The sequence below is a fragment of the Amphiura filiformis genome, chromosome 1 (assembly GCF_039555335.1).
Source record: "Amphiura filiformis chromosome 1, Afil_fr2py, whole genome shotgun sequence".
Taxonomy (NCBI): Eukaryota; Metazoa; Echinodermata; class Ophiuroidea; order Amphilepidida; family Amphiuridae; genus Amphiura; species Amphiura filiformis.
Genome location: NC_092628.1, coordinates 96,787,096 through 96,809,746, shown reverse-complemented (window position 1 = coordinate 96,809,746; position 22,651 = coordinate 96,787,096). Strand labels below are relative to the sequence as shown.

The window sequence follows — 22,651 nt, the reverse complement described above, 5'->3', positions numbered from 1 at the left end:
CTGGTTTTGCAATTTGTATCCATTTTCTACAGTCTGCATGTATATGATTAATCAAAAGAATATATAAACAGCGAGTTTAAAGTGGGTGGTATAGAGAAAGAGTTCCAAAAGCATGTTACCCCCTGCAGAAGTCCCCAAGGGGAGTTATGGAATCTATGGCAAGTCCTCAAGGGGAGTAATGGTTTGTCCTTAGTTGAGTTAGAAAATATGCTAATAATCCCAAAAGCAACTTAATCGTAAGTTATATAAATACTATAATTTGGTTCATCTCAAGGTTGGTAGTGACGTATGTGTGTATTTCCTGTGCCACAGTATCAAATCGCGCGCGTAAAGTTAGACGCACAAAGTGTGCACGCACGCGTACATGAGTATTTTGTTGGCACGCTTGCAGCGCAAACCGCGAAGAAGCATTGACGTCACTGCCAAACTTGAGGTGAACCAAATTATAGTATGCTGTTGATCCAAATAGCGTATCTGTAACTTGCCCAAAGGACTAATTACCTTACCTGTAACTGGCCTGAAGGATTAAGTACTTAATCTGCAACTTGCCCAAGGGACTTCCTACCTTGGCTGCAGGTGGTTTCTGCAGGTGGTAACTTCCTTTTTTAATTGCCATTTCTTAATTCGCCTTTTTCAACTCTCCCTAATTGGCTCTCATCTATCAATTGTTTAATAGAAAATGTAAGGCCCAAGTTTTTACAAGGGTCTGTGTCCCCTATCTGAAAAACCTGACTGATTCCCCCTTGTCACTCAACCCCATTTTGGACAAATACCTTTGGCCCCATCTGAAAAAAAAAATCACTCACAATTTTTTAAAGGGGGTATTTGCTCCACTTTGTTGCAAACTTGACCTGAAAGGGAAATAATCTGTTTTTGTAATGACTATCCATTCCCAACTTGTCTTTTATCCGAAGTTTGATTAGCTCGTAATTGGCGGGAATTGTTTAAGATTTTTACCACTACGCCGAAAAGTAGACCCACGTTAGAGGGATATAGGTGACCCATCTGGTCTAGACAAAATATAGAACTTAATATTAATAATTTGTGATGATTCTGGTGAGATGTCACAAGACAATTCTAAAAAAAAAATACTGATATTAATCCGCGATATTATAAGGCCCGCCTATTATGAGCTGATCAAACTATACATGTATGTACATTTTAGGTGCTGTAAGACATCAGTTCATAGCAGTGTTCCTGCCAAGGCTGTATGATGCATGATTGGCACAGGACTTGTCAGAATTGGTGCAAAGCCATCCAGAAATTAAATGGGGAAAAACAAGGGTTTCAGGCCCAATTTGATCATTTATTGAGATTTTGGCCCAACTTGGTCCAAAAAACTCAATAAATGGTCAACATGGTCCAACAACAAAGAGGGAACTCTGGTCCATAGTATAAAAATATTGACTGCTCATAGGTGATATGGTACAAATTATTTCCTCAGGGTAAACTGGAGACTGTGGGCCTACTATTTGCCCCAAAGACAAAGTTGAGGGAAAATAGTAGGCCCATGGTCAGTGGCAGAATTAGGAATTTGGGAAAGGGGGGCTAAGTTGTTGCTGCCACCTTCACTTTCATGGCATTGCACTTGCGTAATGCAGGGGTGTAGGTGGGGGGATGTGCCCCTTCATAATTGGAAACTTTTTGCAAAATAAAGACCTAATAAATTGAAGCCATTTGTGGGCCATTTTGACACTATTGTTATTGCTCGAAACAAAAGTGTACATGTGTCGCAAACAAGCCAAATGGACACCTCTTATCCATACGCAGGGGGTGTTCCCTCAGCATTTGAAACAAATTTTCAAAATAAAGGCCCAATTAAAGCCATTTTGACACATTTTGTATTATTCACAAATAAAGAGCAGGCAATATTTGCTTTATTATGTTAACTTAAAATAATATTTAGACCCTCACAGCCTCAAAAAGTAACAAAACAATGAGCAGACAATCCACTGTAGGCTAACTCCAGCGTGACAGACGGGACATTTAGATAGGCTCTTTTTTTTCTTCAAATGCCTCAACAAAAAAATCTACAAGACATATCCCAAATTGTTATACTCCAAGTCAAAGAGAACATGTCATAATTTAATTTAAAACACACAAGATGAAACCAAGTGATTCAATGGCTGTATGGTTGCAAATTGAAATACAGCGTGACAGACGGACGGAAAAAGCACCCATTTAAAAAAAAAAGTACATTCTTGCAAAACTCTATCTGTTCTCAAGTGAGATTTATTGAAAAATGCTGTCAAAATTAAACATTGGTACATAAACTGTCAGTAAACATCATACTCAAAAAATACAAAGCTGAGACTTTTATACCTGGGCTCGCCAAAGTCGTGACAGACGGGACGTGACAGACGGGACCATTTTTGAACATTTTTTACAGTGTTCTTTAGAGCAATGGTCAGTTGCTCAAATATACTTTGTGGGATTTATTTTCATACAGAAATTACAAACAACATCTAATCATGATAAAATATTACCTTAAACATCATTTGAGGCCTCTCATGCGAAGGGAGTCAACCTCAAACAGCCAGTACCCATGAAAAAGATCAAATTTTAGTGTTTACAATGGTTTGACTGCCCGATGGAATTTTAATTGTCAAAATGAGCATTAAATCATTTTTTATTTGCCAAAATTTAGTGCAGAATATGAATCTGAAGTAAAAAACCAAAAATTTCCGACTTGAAAATTTCCCCCCATTTGATTGTACATGGTAAGAATGCTAAAATGTGACAGACGGACACATTTTGATATGGAATATCTTCTATACTAAATGTCAGTGAACAATTTTACTTTGTTTTTTATATGAGGCCTACTTGATATGAGATAGGAATTAAGTTTTGAACAAAAAATATATTAAAATATATAAAATAAACAACTTTTCGATGTTTTTCTGTGACAGACGGGACATTTCAATACCCACATTTGAAGGCCGTAGTATACATTTATGATGTTACTGATGGGTTTAAATTTTTTTCTGGAATTGCAGTAGAGATATCAAAGCTGATATTAAACCACTAATACATATCTTTTGTGCATGTACACTGGGATCAGCAATACTCATAAGATCAGCAATTTCCTGCAAAATTAGGGATACACAAACCTGTTCCAGTTCCCACTACTTCAAATTGTCATAAAAATATATTAAATTGTGCAAGGCAAAAAACAAAAGTGGTTTCTGAAAGCTTTGTAAGTCTACTTTCCAGGAAACAATAACTTGGAAGCATTGAATGAACTTTTAAAATTTATGAAAATGTACCATTTCTGTGGAGTTAGCCTGTAGTATCATAAGTTGTGATCTGCATGTATGAACCTTTTTGTGCCACATGCACAACCTACAAATCAGTACACCGCATATCAAAATAATAAGTTCAATATTGTTGCACAGTGTTGGTGCAAACTTTCCATTCTTGTAATTTGAAGATCACATACAGTTTAACGGCCAAAACCCTGCTTTGTTTTGAATGTGTGTGATAAATGTGACCCGCTCCCACAAAACCAGACATAAGTCACTAATTTTGAACATTTTGGCTCAGAAAATGCTAGATTTGGGTGCTTTAGATGTAAAAAATATTTTGTTTTCAATGGTAGGTTAAAGTAAACATATAACGGAATCAAAAAATAATAAAAACTGAAAAACGAAATCTGCAAGGTTTTTCACCCCTTTCCCAACTTTGACTCGCCGTATCTCGAAATGGCTGAGTGCGACTTATGGCGGGTTTCGTCAGAGTGGGTCACAAATTAGTTCACATTTATTTCACATGATCATTACATCAAGACATAGAATTCAAACTTTGTTTCACCTACATGACCACTGCATCAAGACATAAAAAATCAATGTAATATTGGACTCTAAACTTATTCACCTTATGTTTGGTTGTGATGTAGGTGGATTATTTTGGATTGTTTATGTTAACCTTATCCAACAGGGCATATACATATGTGTGCAAAGGCCGTATGTCTGGGCACTTGCGGCACAACCATGCAAAGTCACTGACATCACTACCAAACTTGAGGTGAAACAAACTATAGATCAACCACTTCCAACTTTGACTGCTCAGTGCCAGAAGTGGGTAAGTGCAATAGCTGCCCTGTGAACATTTGGCAAACAATTTACACACAGTTTATTGTACTCATCTAATACATGACAGCTATTGAGCTTATCTACTTCTGGCACTGTGCAGTCAAGTCTTACCTGCCTGCTAGACATTTTCCACTCAAATTGACTAAAAGTAAAAATACTGCAGGAAGAGCACAATTCTGATCAATTTGGATTAAAAGATGGATACATTCTTTATGTCAGAATTTTACTTTTGCAACCATCAAATGATTCTTGTCATGTTTTGTTAGATGGATGACGGATGTCAGCTTTATATTTTCACTTTGACTAAAAGTAAATTATACCACGAAAAGAGCATAATTCTGATCAATTTGGAATTAACGATGTTACAAAATACATTGTAATGTCAGAATGTTAGCCCTTTCCCATTGATTCATACACATCATTGAGGTCCAAAACAACAATAACACTCAAATGATTCTCATTTTCTGCTATGCAATTCCCTCTAGCATTGACAAAGTTAAAAATACTGCAGGAAGAGCATAATTCTGATCAATTTGGATTAAAAGATGTGACAAAATAATGTCAGAATTTTACTTCCACCCTTGATTCTTACAAATGATTATCATAATATTTCTGTAATTTACTCACAATGTAAGCAATTCTATGATGGCTACCTTGCCAAACAATATTGTTTTCAATATCAACCAACTGTGATATACATAAAAAAACTCCAATGTACTTGTAGCCCTTGAACATGTTTAAAACAAAATTGTCAAGAGGTTACATTGGAGGTTTTGCATTAAACATGTTCAGGGGCCAATGACACATGACGTTTTCCCTGCCCAACAACGATGGAGGCAAGTTTTCCATGTGCAGCAGACTGCTATTCACATGGCTCTCAATATAAAGTATAGCAAGATACATTGTACTCTGCTACATGATGAAGTTATAGCACCGGGAACTGCATGGTTCCCACTTTATCATCTAGAATGCGATCTTACTTGTTTAAAGGAGTATTTCGTGATCCTAGCATCCTCTTTTTATGACATTTTTCAGTACATATCCACGAAAAAAGCCTATTCCCAAAATTTCAGTTGATTCCGATTTTGCGTTTGCGGGTTATGCATGATTATGTGTATTACACTGCTCCATAGACAATGCGTTGTAATTTCGTTCTGGTGCACCAGAACGAAATTCAAATTTCACGATACCTTTGGAAAGCGAATTAATCTGCAAGAAATATTTTGTACATTAACATTATGTAGCCAGAGGTTTCCAGTGATATAAAAATCTCAACTTTTTTTGAGAAAAGTGGGGATGAGGCTGTGGATCACGAAATGCCCCTTTAACCTGAGAACCGGTTAAATGGTATGTTGCATAGTGCTGTGCATGAAAAACTTACAGGGAGTGTTTTGTAATTTTAGCATTCTCTTTCTATACATGTAAGATATGGTTCGAAAGATAGCCACACAAAAAAAATTTCCACAATTTCGGTCGATTCGAAAATTGAATTTGGCAGTTGTGCAAAATTCCATGTATTACAGCTAGCACTCAACAGGCCACTGTGTTGTAATTTTGAGCTGTTGACAGCCTGATATCCGATATCTTTGTAAAACAACTAAATCTGTAAGAAAGTTTATGCACACAAACGCTGCTTTCTGATGGTATAAAAGTCTCAACTATTTTGGATTAAGTGGGGGGGGGGGGATGAGGTTAGGCTGTGGATCATGAAGTGCCGTTTTAACCTCAATACTCTGCAACTCTGAATGACTGACATTCATATTCATGTCATAATCAGCTTTCATGACTTGACTCTACCTTTTTCACATCACATTCATTGCTTTTCAGTTCTTTTCGTAGATTGTCCATTACTTCTTCAGATAACTTAGTATGCCTAGCTTTCACTTGCAGACTTGGGTTTTTCATGGGGAATTCAGCTACATTTAAGTTTGTAGGTTTGTTTGTAAACGGATGCCACATGCCCTGCACACTTGGATTGTCTGTATGCCACCACTTGCGCATCTTGATGATGTCGCGTCCAGACTGTGCGCTCAGTAGCTCTACGTCTTTTAAGACCTCATCACGAGGCTTGTTTAGAAGATGCACTTTTCTGACATTGCCATTTACTGTAGCGGAGAAAACACCAAACAGAAGAAAAATATGGTTAGAATTAAGAATGCAGCAGGTTTGAGAGTAAAGAATAACAAAGATGGCATGATTGAATACAACCTTCTGGTTATCTCCTGATTGGTTGAGTACATGGCTCTGGTGAATGAGGTCTGAGGTTCAATTCTTGGCTGGAACCATTTGCTATGGTATTGACAGAGTTAAGAAGCAATCCAAAAAATCTTTGCCTGCCTGATTTGGCTAAAATTTCTGAACGATGACAAGGAGCCATTGTAAAACCATAAAGATAAGGTTATATCAAAAACAAAGTTCAGATAAATTGCATTATAACATGATGAAATTTGTACCTTCCAAGACATACTTACAGAATTCTGCAACAACTTTTGGGTCCCTGTATTTTTCATGAGGTGTGACGTAGAGCACTATTTGTGGATTTTGTTTGGCAAAATCCACTATATCTTGTTCAACAAATTCCCTGTTATGAAATTAACAGTAAGAAGTAATTATTAAAACATTGGTACATTACATTAATCATTGCTTCAGCACCTATACCATTTTTCAACCTGATGCGGCAGTGACATCAATGTGTTGAGGCAGCTGTTTCACGTGTGCATTTATGTGATGTCTTCAAGTGTGTGCGTGTATACGCCAGTGTCACATCAGGGTGGAAAATGGTATAACCGATTGAATTTTTAAGTTCACATTTTAGTGCACCCCCCATTTTGTTTTGTTTTTTTAAATCAGGAACAAAATTTCGTGCCTGCACAGTGCACACACACCCATCTCAACATGGTGTAGAAAAGTAGTCTGTATACGGGTCACTCCATATCATATCAAGGAGGCCCCCCACCTGACCCCCTCAGATTTGCTTTATATTTTACTCATATGTTGTACCTGTAAAAATAATACAAACCAGCAAGTTCGAGGTCTGTAGCTCTTACGGATTTTCTGTGGCAGCCATTTAAAGGTGGAGTAGGGGGTCTAAATTTGGACCCAAAAGTTGCCCTTTAAATAATTTTTGGGAGTCTGTACCTTCTTTATAAAAAGAGAGAGAGAGGTCTGAAACCTTGTATACACACTAACTGCATGCCCAATTTGTCAAAAAGTAACAAAAACAAAAATCTGTAATTGCACGTTGTGTCACGGGGTCATTAAATATGCAAGAAAAAATGTAATGTTTTGTCAACTGGCAAGTTTAGCCCAATACACCATGAAAGTGAAGAAGAACTTTCAAGGGGAATCTTTGCATTATAATGTGAAATATGTAGGCCTACATGCAATATCAGTTTTCTCATAAAACTGTAAACTGGTCAGGACTTGTTTTAAGGCTTAATAATATTGCAAGAAAAGTAGTCTGAATGCACTTATTGACCGTGAAAGTGAAGAGGGAATTTTCCAGGGGAATCTTTGCATTATAATATGAAATAACAAATAAAATAACATGCAATATGTACTGGTAACGCTAAAGAAATATTACTCCAACTACTTCCAACTACTTCCTGGACAGCTCCAGACTGGGCTTCATTCCCAGGCAGGCCGGAGAGTGTGTCTTTGAAAAAATATCTGTTTTTGGCAAACGGAGGGTCTGGAACAGCTAAAAAAATCTGAAATTATTTAAACCATACATACTTTTGTTAATTTTGTACACAACAAGTGTAGTAAAAATCTTGAAGTTGGAAAAAAAATATCTGGAAACAGATTAAAATCTGGTCTCTCATACACATGTTCCCAGGGTACTATGGCCATGGGGTTTTCTCAACCAAAACAAAACTAGCTAGGATTTGTCGGTTTATTATAACCGGAGGTGGACATTTCATGGGGAATCCCCATTTGTAACCACTTGATTTTGGTATACATACTATGTAGTTAGACTATTCAATTCAATCTTACTAGTGATCAACCATCTTTCACATCATCATCTTTCCTGGTTGGTAAATGGTACTCATATTTTGGGTATGTAAAAATTTTGTAAATGTTATATATTATGTGATAGTGGTGTGAGAGGAGATTGCCATTAGAAATATAATAGAGGTAGATTGTTTTATTATAAGTAATGTACATGCCATGTAGGAGATGAATTTAGGGGTTCATTCATATATCTTGGTGTATCAATTAATCATTGGAACAAATGACTCTCTGTAAAACAGGTTGATATGGTAAGGGAAGAGGAATACTTAACTTGGTTCTATAATGAAAGACAAAGATAAAGACAATTTATCGCGTCTGACGTCACCTGTCAATCAAACTCAATCGTGATGATGACTTGCTGAACGCGGATTTATAACCGGGCGCCTTATTGTTAATTTTGCACCTTTCGACATGCAAACCATCTCAAATGTTATGTCTTTATCGTAGGAAACTTTCTTTGGTGAAGGCACCATGCCTAGAAAAGCTGATTTTGCCTTGTAAAAGTAATACGTAATTTTTCGCCATTTGCTGCTATTCCTTTTCTCCGATCAGCACCAGATAGATCTCGCGCTGATTAACCTGTGTAAACCAATCAAGGATCGTAATTGACAGTGACATCAGACGCGATAAATTGTTTTTATCTCTGTCTTTAATTATAGCACTTTGTACAATTTAAGGATTATGCTTCATTAAAAATGTACTGTTTCTCATCCCAACTTAGAAAGTAGGATGTGGCTTTTTTTTATAATCCTTGTCACTTGATTGGTTGAATTCATATCACATTATATGTTATAATATGACTGTTTTTGGTCAAACCGTTGATCATATTTACTATGTAGCATTGTGTTAACTACTGTATTCAGCCTTATGATCAATGATTTAAGATAATGTGACCAATGATTAAGTGTTATCAAAGTCGGCATGGATGGACAGTTTCACTTTTAAACACCACTGCATCTACCTCTTTATTGTAACTTCAAGTTACTTGAATTTATATTCTTAGTCAGTGGGAGTGGTCTAGTTCGTAGACACATTTTTGATTGGACAATCGCAATATTTGGTGCCGTTTATCAGGCCGTAGAGCGACCCCACGTCACCATGCGTCTTGATAATGCTTTACACGCTTGTAGAGGTGCTTGGCGTATGTATCGCGATGTATGCGTGAACTAGTGCGGAATACGCGACGCGCTAGCAGCGTCGCAACAGAATACGTGAAAGTTGTAAACAAGTTTCGTTCATTTTATAATGAGGGAGTTTTTATGACGGTAACTTAGTTTTTGCTTTAAAAAATTGTTTACAGTTATTAAAATAATATTTAACTGACTAAGAATGAGAATAAGCGATAGGAATTTTTATTTTGCCTATCCTCTACCTATGATGAGCGACAGGCAGGTCCAATATTTGTTATCGTAGTGGATACCGGCTGCCGGCATCCACTACTCAAAATATTGGACCTGCATGCCTGTCGTCTATCACACGGTAGAGGATAGGCAAAATAAAAATCCTATCGCTTATTCTCTAATTAAATTGTGACTTATATAAATGGCCTTTGAAAAAAAAAATTCTTTGCACAATTAAAAAAAAGATTTATATTTTCAAAACTTGAATGCACACAAAACTGTTGTTCAGTTCTTTAGGTTCCCGTTCCTAATGTTGTCAGTTCTTCAAACCCTATTTTGGCTTCTGGTAGTTATTCAAGGTCTCATTTCACATAAAGTATACAGTAGTACCTCAAGCCCCCCCCCAGTTCATACGCGATTCAGTTCCCACTTTTGAAAACCTGTGCCATCCCCTACCCCAAATAAAAGTTACCCCCGATCTGTTTCCCTGATTTTAGTTTAGAGCTTACGGACACCATGGCTTCCTTTGATGATTTGTGAAACTGGAACGTTAATCTTTGTAACTGACAGACATATCTCCCTACACCATTCTGAAGTATTGAAGAAAGATACCCAGTAGGTCTTATAACACTTGAAGTCAGAGACATTATGGCGGTTACAGTGCAGAAGCTGCAAGAAAATAACAGGAATAAAATTAATAAACATTTGAAAAATCATCAAAAATTGACAATTGGCCATGTACATATCATTGTTATTTGTATATTTTGTGTATGCTGTCTCTGGTTTAGTTTATAACACTTTGGTTGGTTAAAACCATGTAATATTTGCTGAGGAGGATGTCCTCAATATTTTTCAAAATTCTGTTTTTACACAATTATACTGTACATTATTAAACTAACATATACCCAGCAAAAATCAAGACTCTAGATGTGCTGTAGTTTAGTCAAAATCAGAGATTTTTAATAAAACGCACTGAATCATCGTTTAATTATTACGATGGAAATATTAGTCGAACGCGTAGACGATGTTCAATCAAAACACAGTACGTACATGGCGTGTGGGACACTCCTGCTTGTCCTCAAATCACTTTCAGAAATTAGGTCGTTCGGTCAGGAAAAGTTTTTTTTTTACAATTTTTACATGCCGATGTCGAATCGCAAACGCTGTCAATAGTATTTGTAAAATATTTCAAGACACTATAATTTCATCATTCTACTGTTTTCATATTTTTATTTTTTAAATATACCATATTTGACTCACCAAAGAATCACCAAAGAATTCACCAAAGAATTCAAATGATGTCAATGTTTTATCAAACACATTGATGAATGAGCTGTATTACATTTTGAGATTTAGTCATAAACATTTTATAAAGTGATTTATACAAAAGATCACACAGCCCTGTACAACATAAAATACAAAAACACATGATTAATATCTTTAAAAACCAGCAAAAGCTTAGGTTTGTATGTTGCTAAAAACTAAAAAAACCCATTTGAAAAAGCAGTAAATATTAGACAAGGTTAACAACATTTCTTACTGATTCATTCTCAAAATACCAAAGTTACTACTTTTATAAGGCTATGAATCAGCTTGCCCTGAGGGCATCAGGTGATGAAATCACTAGCTGTCAGAAAACATACATCACTGCTATAATGGGAAACCTTTTTTTGGCAAGATCACAAACATACATGTATGTAGTCTTGGAGTTAAGTACAAAAATAATTACTGGGAAAATACCTTGATACTAAAAATGTTGGGGTTTTTTTTTGGTTAGGAATTTACCAATACTACAAGAAAAAAATCATTTACATATATAGCATCACACTAGAGAAAAGGACTGCTTCACTTATATCTCATACAGAACTGCTTTTGTATCATAAAGAGTATTATTACATCTTATGAAGTTGTGTATTAGTGCTAGTGTTTGGTTACCTGAGGTAAGTTGAGGTTTAAAACCTGTTCTAATGTAAATTTAACATTTTTCAATGTAAATGTATAGCGTGCACAAAAGAATTGGTACCAGTTTTTAAACTATTAAAATATGTTCACCCCCTGTATATCCTAAACAAAGACAGATTATGCCATAAATGGAACCAGCAGCCAATGAGACCAGCAGCCTATAGCTACATCTTTTAAATCAAATTTAATACCTCATTCATTCAAAAAATAAAGACAAGACTATCCAAAAACTCAAGCAAGATGCCAATTCAAAAGTTGCAGTTTGCTCCATTGCATGCCAGGCACATGATCACCCACAGGTAGTGACAGAGGTTTTGCTGCCCCGGCCAGCGATTCCCTGAGCATATAGCACATAGGGTGATTGTGTCATCGCATCACCTGGGATTCATGCATGCGCAGTGGTTATCCTTGTGGTATTTTCAGGTGTTAAAGCTAATTCACTGGCATAGTGTTTGTTAGAATATGACGGTTACAAGGTCAACTGGCTCATGCTTTCTTTGTAATGAACCACTGATCGAGATGATCACAACACAAAGCCGATGGTATATATCATAATTCGGAATAGGTGTATGAGCCTAAGCTTGAACTAGTAACCAATGGATACTAACATCACTACATCAGTGAATAGAGTAAATACTGTAGATGTAATTCAAACAAGAAATCTCAAATTAATCATTCAACATTTTTTTGCTTAATTACAGAACTGTGACGTGTGATTGACAAATTTTGCGGACAGGAAAAAAAGGTTATGGAAATGCTGAACATGTCAACACATCATAAACGTTTTATGAGTTCAAAATTATCCACTTTAATTCTAATAACTATGTGCATATTCTCTGTAACCAATGGATGCAGTTTTTTGCAGTCAACACCAACATGTATTGTAAGCAACGGAGACACTGAAACATCTATATGCTCTACTCGGACTGGTAACACAGTTAATATCACGCTGGCAGGGAATGTTTTAAATACTACAAAGGTACGCCTAGGATCCCGCATACGCTACTCTGCGTCTTTCCCAGCCACTACAGAGTTGAACAAACAGAACCTCACTTGCATAGAGATATTGAACAATGGACAAATAAACCATGTCTCTTATACTACCATTCTAATTGAGGGGATAAATGGAACCTGTACATTCATGTCTGAGGATAACAAATTCTATATAGACTGGGATATTACATCACATCCAAGATTATCTCTACTTGATGAAATACACAACATTGCTTTGAATCTGAGTGCATCAAGTGATGACTTGAACTTGAAGCCAATCTTGAAGGACCTAACTGATGATACAGTCAAGATACAGTACCAGGTGCCTGTTAATAATAATAGCAGCAATCTTTTCAATGCTACCTTGCACGTGTCCGATATGATTGGATCAAATACTGTTGCATGCTCTCTTCCAAGGACTCAAAATAGAACCCTGGCCAATCTGGGTCTTCTCGTAGGTGTAGGAAAAGAAGAAACCGCAACAGAACCAAAAATTAAAATGAGAGCAAAAGTCACACATAAATAAAATGAAGAACAAAATGAAATTTTGTGTAACTTTTCATTCAAATGTTTAGAATAAACCCCTCTTAAATTTATATAAAAATAATGTAGGTTATTGTCCTTGATTGTGCCAGTATTTCACTCCCATTGTACTATAGAAAAATGTATGCGACAAAAAATCCTGTTTTACAGGCCTGACTGACCCACATTTTCCATTCGTGATTTTTTAAAATTTGCTGTATGCATATAAAACGTCAGACTGACCAACCATACTTGAAAGGTTCGTCCGCCCGTAGAACAAGGATTTTTTTGTTGCCTATTGTCCTCCATTAATTGTGCCAGTATTAAACTCTCTTTGTGCTATTTAATTAAATTGAGATTTCAATGTAACCATTATGAATTTTCTGAAGCAGATATTCTTTTTCTCATGAAAAATGTGAAAGCAAACAGCCTCTTTGTAAATTACACAACCCCTGCTCCACTCATTTGTCTGATAACTGATTTCCAATTATCTAAATTCATTAAAATTTTGGAAGCACTAACATACCTTGAAGTGCTAACCTAAAAGATAGTTGTACAACAGTTTTGCACCTCACTTTAAAACTTGTGTCACAAAAGATCTATACAATGTTATGTACAAATTATGTATGACTTATTATTTTGAAGTCTTTCAAAGTCTTTCTTTTAATCCTTACGATGTAAATTCCTTTCCTTGATAGTGATAGTGTAGTTACATGTACGAGGGGGTATCCAAAAGTTTTTGACATCACCCAGAAGGAAAAGAGCTATATCGATGAAATTTGGTCAGTGTATTCACTGGTCTTTATGTACATTATGGGCTAGATGGGCAGTAGGCGCATAACCTGCAAGATGGTGAAAATTGAGGCACACAGCGTGATTAAGTTCCTGCATTTGGAGGATTAGGCCTACAATGCTCAGAAAATCTATGATGAAATGAAAGCTATCTACGGTGACGATTGCCCATCATATGGCACTGTTGCTTTTTGAAAAAAAAAAATTCCGAACTGGCCACATGTCCCTCACAGATGAGCCAAGAAGTGGGACGTCCATCACTTACGGATGATGCGCCACAGTGAAGAAACTCAAAAAAGTGGAGGATCTTATCATGAAAAGGTTACACAGTTGGCAGGGCACCCTTTTTAAAGGGTGCCACTTGGAAATTTGGAAAATCCTTAAAAGGGTGGGGGTTTAAACTTTGTTGGTAAAAAGGGTGGATTGATATAAAGGGTGGGAGTAAAATAGAAAGGGTGGGAGTGCCAGCTTACAATATATTTTCATTGAATGATAAAATAACCGCAAGAAAAAGTGCCAAACCACTGCCAGCAAAACATATCGCAAGATAAAATTCCATTTGATGCATGTTTACATCCACTAGGTTATCATGTGATGATATGTGCAGAATTCGGCGTACTTGATTTACTTCAAACCAAATTGCCTGTGACTTCATCAATGTATAGAAATTGAAATAGGGGAAAAAGCTGGTGGGGTCAGGGATTTTCAGTATAAAGGGTGCCTCAGTAAAAAGCTTGGGGGTCAGGAATTTTCAATATAAAGGGTGCCTCAATAAAAAGGGTGGGGGTAAAATAAAAAGGGTGGGGGTCAAACCCCACTGCCAAGTATGGGTTATGCGCCTACTGCCCATCTAGCGCCACCTGTAAAGAAAGTAAACATACTTATGAGACCATTTTTGGACCATAATGTACATAAGGACCAGTGAATACACTGACAAAATTTCATCGATATAGCTCTTTTCCTTCTTGGTGATGTCAAAAACTTTTGGATACCCCCTCGTATATAGTATTTTATATTTAAACAGTACTGTCAGAAAAATGACATGTATAGTACAGATGAGAATTTGTATAAATCTATCTTATCTGAGACTTGTATTTACTGGACAGAACTAATACATACAAAACAGTATTGCAAAATGGCTTCAAGAAACAAAGCTATAGTTTTTGGTGGTGCTGCTTATAGAGGGGTGTGAGAGGCCTCAGACAAAAAAAAGAGGAAAATTACTAAAATAGCTGAAAAACAGCGTAAAATCAGGGTAAAAATGCCAATTATGGGCTGAAAATAAAAGAAATCGCATAAATTTCGGCATTAAAAATAGCTGAAATCAGCTAAAAAGCTGAACTCTCACTGACCTCTGTTATAATTTTAATTTTTATATAATTCTTGATAACTTTCATGTGACACGAAATGGTGCATGGGGGCTAAAGGAGGCATTTTTGGAAATTGAGTTGTAAACTGTAATTATTACATACATACATACAATAGGATATCATTTGCTGAAAACTCTGAAGGTCTAGCCAGTGATGTATCGTTCGAGTCCGGACTCGGACTCGAGTCCACTTTTTGTTGGACTCGGACTTGGCTCGGACTCGGACACCAAAAGACTCGGCTCGGCTCGGACTCGGACACCAAAGGACTCGGACTCGAAGCCGAGTCCGGTCCGAAGTCCAGTCCAATTAAATCCATGTAAAATGTGAAATGATTATCTAAAAATGTCAAAGTAGATCTCAAATTTTTTGACTTTACATATTTGGCAATTTTACAAATTAATTGGGGCTGTCAAATCTGTGATCTGTCATATATCCTGCATATCGACCAAATTATTTAAATTTATTTGTCACTTTGTAGAATCATATTATTGTTATCATTAATGAAATAATTGATAATTAAATAAATGCTAACTTTATTAAATATTTGGACTACATCAAAATATCTAAGAGTTCTTTCATGGAACTTTCCAATCCAATCTTGAAAGAGAGAAATATGCACACTGGACCATACATCTCAGCTCAGTAAATTGTAATGGCTGTAGGGTGCACATTTGTGTGGGACAATTTTGAAAAGACATTTAGAATTAAAGGTGAATTTCTGTTATTATTATTATGACGATGATGATAATGATGATGATAAAGAGAATGATAACGATGATGATGATGATATTTTTCTATGATATATTTGAATACATTGCAATTCATTTACATGTATGCTGCATGCAGCCTAGTGACACTTCTCTAGTCCCTGGGTGCAAGTTCACTGTGCGTTTACATGTAGTGTGCCACACACACACAGATAGCCCCACATGACTGCTGTGAGTGCTGTTTAGTACAGGTGGTCTGATACATGTAGAAGTTTTTACCATCAGGAGATACATGTTCATGGGTATGGGACTTTGAAGGGGTGTGTGTACAGTTGGTTGGTTGAGTTGTGTTGAGTCTTTTAAATGTTAACTGTGTAGGGTGGGGTTTGGTAGGGTGGGTGTGTATAGGGCAGACTTGTAGTATTGGGACCCGCCACTGGGTGCGGGTCCCGGACCATGAATCTGAGTGGCGGGTCCCAAGCCATGGAGTACGGGTCCCACGTCACGGGTATGGGTCCGAGTCCATGAGTGCGGGTGCGGGTCCAAAGTCAAAATAGGGTATGAGCACGGGTACGGGTACGAGGCCACGGGTACGAGGACGGGTACGGGTATGGGGTGTCGAGTACGGGTACGGGGCCCAGTATGGGCACGGGCCATGGGTACGGGTATGGAAATTTGAACTTATGGGTCCAATTATAGGGTATGAGTTATGGGTATTATGAGGGGAATTAGACATACCCATAATTATGGGTATGAGTATAAACAAATTAATAAAACAAGTACAAAAAGAGATTAAATATTGGTGAATCTAGCCTAAATGTGGCATATTTTGGGATGCAACTGAAAAAACTATGTCTTTGTATGGACAACCAGACTGTGCAATACTAATTTCAACATACTTTAGTATATTTAGCAGTGATGTCGCGTTCGAGTCTGGACTCGGACTCAAGTCCACTTTTTGCCGGACTCGGACTCAGCTCGGAATTGAACATTAAAAGGCTCAGCTCGGTAAAAAAATAGGACTCGGGCTCAAAGTCGACCCCAGTCCGATTCCAGTCCAATCAATCCATGTACAATGTGGAAAAATTATTTATCTTAAAACATCAATTGGAATTAAATTAATTGTCAATTTTCCAAGTACATTCATGCACATCTACACAATACACATCCATCAGATTATCCATTAGCTCAATCATTATAATTATTATCATTAATTATGCACATCTGGATAATTATATTCATGTTTTATCAATATTTTAAAACTCCTTTAAATCTCTTATCAAATCCCAAACTTCAGTATGGTAAGGACCTCTCTATTCATTTGTCTCAGATGCACTGGTAGAAGAAGTACATGTACACTGTGAGCTCATGTGGCTGGCAGAAAATCTCACTCCAGTCCCCAGCACCAGTCACATTATCATTAGTGTGTGCAGCATACAAGTAGTGGAGTGTATTTGAATGGGGAATATCAAAATGATTAATACAAGCTAAAATAATGATATTTTAACATAAAACATACAAATTCACCAGAAAAGAAAAAAAATCTTGAAATGTTTTTCCAGTTTGCTAGGTCTTTTTCTGTATTGATCAGTCATTGTGTGAATGAGACATGTACATGTAGCGTACATGTCATGGGTGGCAGTGTGCACAGGCTGTTGTAGATCTCAGCATTCATGTTCTTTTTGTGTAGCCAGGGTTGGATTGATATTTTTCAGGGCCCTGGAACAGGCTAAAATAAATTTAAGGGCACTTGCTAAAGCTTTCCATTTACTCCCCACACAACCCCATTCATGATAACCTATTTGTTTTAAAAATTATGAATTTATGATCAGAGGACTCACAGTGGGATTCATGAGTGGAGTTAACATGCATCTGGGAAGTGATAGTATTCTATTCTCACTTTCCTGCATTTGTGTATAAACCATGTACTGTATGGTACCCATGACCGTGGAGTACGGTAAAAATAGGGCATGAGTGCGGGGAACGGGTCCAAAACTCACGGAAACGGAAATTGGGACCCAAGTACGGGTACGGGTACGAGTACGGGTACGGGTACTACAAGTCTGGTATAGGGAGAGCGGTGTGTGGTATAGTGTAGTGAGTGACTTATGGCCAATGACCTTCTTTTTCTACAATTTTAGCATCAAAAACTTTGCAATTTCCTTTTTTCAGCAAATTTGTATTGTAAATTTTCAAATTAGAAACAAAATTTAAAATTTTGCTCCATTTTTTGGGAAATAATGACCCATTTTTTTCAAAATGTTATACCAAATGAACCCCTTCTTTCAAAATTTTATACCCAATTATCCCTTTTTCATTTTGTTATACCCAAATGACCCATTTTTATACAAATAGGCTCCTACTAAGCAATGCCAGACACCTGTCACATCATAAGTTGAATGACCCCCCCATACACACACACACAGGCATGGACTTTGACCGAGTCCGGACTCGAGCCGGACTCGAGTCCGGACTCGAATCATATTTTTGTTGGACTCGGACTTGGCTCGGACTCGGCACCCCTGGACTTGGACTCGAGTCCGGACTCGGACACAAAGGACTCGGACTTGGCTCGGACTCGGATACAAATGGACTCGGCTCGGCTCGGACTCGGACAAGCTGGACTCGGGTACAAGTCTGGGTCTAGCATACTTGGTTCTAAAGTTATGAAGTTTTTTGATGTCTATTTTCTTATGTATTTTATTGTTTTTTTTACTCCATACCTTTATCTCAGTTTCAAATTTGTCGCCTTTTTTGGCCCCATGGACCAGATCATGTCACATATACGAGGGGTATACAAAAGTTTTGACATCACCCAGAAGTGAAAGAGCTATACCGATGAAATTTTGTCAGTGTAATCACTGGTCCTTATGTACATTATGGTCCAAAAATGGTCTCATAAGTATTACTTTCTTTACAGGTGGCGCTAGATGGTCAGTAGGGGCATAACCGGCAAGATGGTGAAAATTGAGGCATGCATCGTGATTAAGGGGGGTCGATCTTTTGTGCGTAATTATAGAGGGCCAGGGGATTCACTCTATCATTAAAAAAATTATTTGAAGAAGTCAAAGAGCCCTAGGAATAAAAACTGTAGTGTAATTCACGCCAGATACAATTTCTTTATACGACAAAAATTAATTTTTGTAATCGATCAATAAACAAACGTTTTATATGAATTTTAAATTTTGCCTGAATCCGTAAATATGGTCCCTCTCGCCCTTTTTTAGGTCAAGGCTATTTTTACCATTATACAGCGAACCATTGTTGAAGCTATTTCACATACATACATACAAAACATTGTAGAGAAAGAATGAGGACATATAGTGTTGAAATATCTTTTGTTGATTTCGAATGATAATGTCATGAAGTCGTAAATTTTAAGGTCAAATTCCTAAAACCAACACAAAACATTGCGACGCAGATAATTCCCGACTTACGCAATTTCATCATCACATCAGTGTCTTTATTATTTGTTTGAAACCTTCCCAAACGTTCGTGCTATTTATGCATAAAACGGCTAATCTATCTTTACAAAACGCGTCTTTTTTAGTAAACAAAAGGCTAAAGATGGCATTATGAGTTTTATCTTTTATCATTACACTTATCCGCTCAACTGCCACGGTGGCGAAAGTGGTAAAGCGCTAGACGCGTAATCGAAGGGAGTTTAGAATCGCTGGTTCGAGTCCCAACGAAGCCTGTGGAAACTTTCTTTTTTCTTCAAAATTCATGATCGTATTCGAAATGAGTCACTTGTCGGTAAATCATGTATCGTATTCTTAAGGGGTACTACACCCCTCGATAAATTTGTGTCTATTTTTGCATTTTTCTCAAAACTAATAACACAGTGGTAACAAAAGTTATGTATATTATAGGGACAAGGAATCCAATTACTACACTGGAATTTCAGTGACCCAAGACAAGTGGTTTGTTATTTATGACCAGAAATGAGGTACCACTAGGATGTACCTCGTTTCCTATCATATATACTGAACCGCTTGTCTTGAGTCACTGAAATTTCAGTGTAGTAATTGGATTCCTTGCCCCATTAATATACATAACTTTTCTTACCAGTGTGTAATTATTTTTTGAGAAAAATGCAAAAATAGTCACAAATTTACCACATGGGTGTAGTACCCCCTTAAGTTCCTGCATTTGAAGGGTTAGGCCTACAATGCTCAGAAAAAATCTATGATGAATGAAAGCAATCTACGGTGATGATTGCCCATCATATGGCACTATTGCTTTTTGAAAAAGGAATTTCCAAACTGGCCACATGTCCCTCACAGATGAGCCAAGAAGTGGACGTCCATCACTTACGGATGATGCGGCCACAGTGAAAAAACTCAAGAAAGTGGAGGATCTTATCATGAAAAGGTTATGCACCTACTTCCCCTCTAGCGCCACCTGTGAAGAAAGTAAACATACTTATGAGACCATTTTTGGACCATAATGTACATAAGGACCAGTGATTACACTGACAAAATTTCATCAGTATAGCTCTTCTGGGTGATGTCAAAAACTTTTGGATACCCCCCTCGTATACTATGTTATATATGAATAATTTTGAACTCGTCAAGCTTCTTGTTTTAGTTCATAAAGTGTTCTATGTTGCCTTGATTTTTACCCAGAAACTTCAGGAGCATTCCAAATTTAACTGACAGCTCTCTACAGTATTTGTGGATTCAGAAAAAGGCCCTCTTGTGAAAAACTGAATACATTACAAAATGATTTTAACAGTATTCTTAATTAATGAGGCATATTTACCAGGGATGAACAAAGCCAATGCATAAATCAGTGTCTTTTCTTCTAAAACACACTTGCAGAATAATTAAGCTCCTGACACTTTTAAATAAGTTGTGATCGCAACTCAATTTACATGTGCGTGAGTTTTACTTGGACAGTATGAAAATGTGCCTTGATTGTAAACAATATGTATGAGGTTAAAGATATATTTTTGTATACTAATATTTATTGCATCATCGTATTCAGATCAAGCAAAATAGAAAGTGATATAAAAAACAAAGTTTGTTTCCCGTATGTGGCCTGAAAACCAAAATTCATTTTAATATTTTTTTTCTTAATTCTGAGGTCAAGATTTATCTTAAAAGCCTCAAAGTGCACAAAAAATATTGATTTGAAGGTCAATTAAATTAATGCAATGTTAAATATAATAAGGTTGTGTAGTAGGTTTGATTTTTATTGATGTTGTATTGTTTTAATTTTTTGAATATGTTTTTCCTCAGCTTGTATCTTTTTTTTTTTTTGCATGAAAATATATAAATTTACTGCATTTTTTGAATGCACAAATTACATTGTATATTGCTCAGAAAATAAAATGTGCATGGCCTACGGGAAACAGAATATTTTTTACCCATATACTTTCAAGCATTATATCAGCTGCAAATGTAATGAACAATGTCTCATTTATTGTGTTTTGTAAATAATGTAAATTACAATAATAATTTTTTTTTAAACTGTGATACTATAGGTTGAAATAAAATTTAAGGAATACATTTTTTGTGCTGAGTGCAAGTTGTTACTTTAATCTGTTTTCAATTTTCTCTATGCATTAATCCATCAGCTCTTATGAGCATTGATGATGTAAGGCTGTTATATCACATGACTAGGTGATGTTTCAAGGGATTTCCCATCTCCTGTTTTTTCCCAATTGATTCCTAACTACATCTATAGCACATAAACATGTATAGGAATACATCTAATACAGGAACTTACGTCAGTTTCAGACTTCCTACCTATGCTGTGTCTAGCACTACCACACTTACACTGACCACACTTTGTTTACATACTGCATCATAAAGTAATAAATCCTGCACATAATAATAATTATAATTGAATACCTGAGTGGTAGAAGAGCCCAACTCCATCAGAACTGTTTTTAAGAGATTAAGAAAAAACTTAATATTTGGAAAAGTTTTATCTACAGAATGTTTTCATCTTCAGGGGACCTTTAATACATGAACATACAGTATTTACATTCAAAATTACATGTATGTTGTTTCCATGGCAACTGTACAGGTCTTTATACGAGCTGGAGTTGGGCCCTTCTTCCACTAATATACTGCAAGAGCCAGTTCCGTAAGCAGATGTGTTATAATTAGCTACAGAAATTTGGTAATTATCCATTAATTGCACAAGTAGAAGCATGGAGTTGGGCCTTTCTTCCATGAAAACCTTGATTAAGAGTATGTGGAAGACTATTTAGAGAGTGGATTTTGGCTCATCTTTTACACACAACAGGGATGTAAGTAGGCCTGAAGAAAAAAATCTTGAAAAGCTGGAAAAAAAAACCCCTGAAAAAGTGCGAAAATTTGGGATAAAAAGACCCAAAACAGGCTGATAATAATAAAAGTGCTGAAATTTGGACACAAAAAAATCTTGAATTCAGGAATAATCCTACAAGCTTACATCCCTGACACAAGGAAGAATAGTCTGCTGACAATAAAATGCTGGGTCTAACTCAGTTTTGTAAAAAATTGGAGTCAGGCCCTTCTTCCACTTAGGTATTCAATTATAAATATATTACATTTTAACTAACTCATCCATAAAAGCAGCATTCGATTGAATTTTATTTTTGGAGAATGCAAATAATCATCCAGGGCTGTAATATATGGGTCTATTATAATACCCCTAGCCTTATTGTATCAAATGATTTAGGTGTTTTTTAAATGTATTTACCCCCACAACTACCCCCACCACAAAACACCTTACCCCATCCATCCATATATCCCACCCTACCCGTTCCAACCCCCTTATCCCACTCACCCTTACTCTACTACTATCCTAATGCACTCCTACCCCATACACCACTAACACACATACCTCTACCCTACCACACCCCT

General features: G+C 36.6%; 1 protein-coding gene across 1 annotated transcript in view; it reads right to left on the bottom strand.

Annotated features, from left to right (window-relative positions):
- Positions 1-5,420: 5,420 nt before the first annotated feature.
- The window catches only part of LOC140158979 (large ribosomal subunit protein mL43-like), a 34,248-nt gene continuing 17,017 nt past the window's right edge, over positions 5,421-22,651 (bottom strand). Inside the window, exons 2-5 of the mRNA XM_072182283.1 lie at positions 9,961-10,114; positions 7,048-7,055; positions 6,563-6,672; positions 5,421-6,196 (exon numbers count right to left, since the gene is read on the bottom strand). Of these exons, the coding sequence (XP_072038384.1) occupies positions 5,865-6,196; positions 6,563-6,672; positions 7,048-7,055; positions 9,961-10,092 (582 nt within the window). The 5' untranslated portion in view covers positions 10,093-10,114 and the 3' untranslated portion in view covers positions 5,421-5,864. The remainder of the gene's footprint in view (positions 6,197-6,562; positions 6,673-7,047; positions 7,056-9,960; positions 10,115-22,651) is intronic.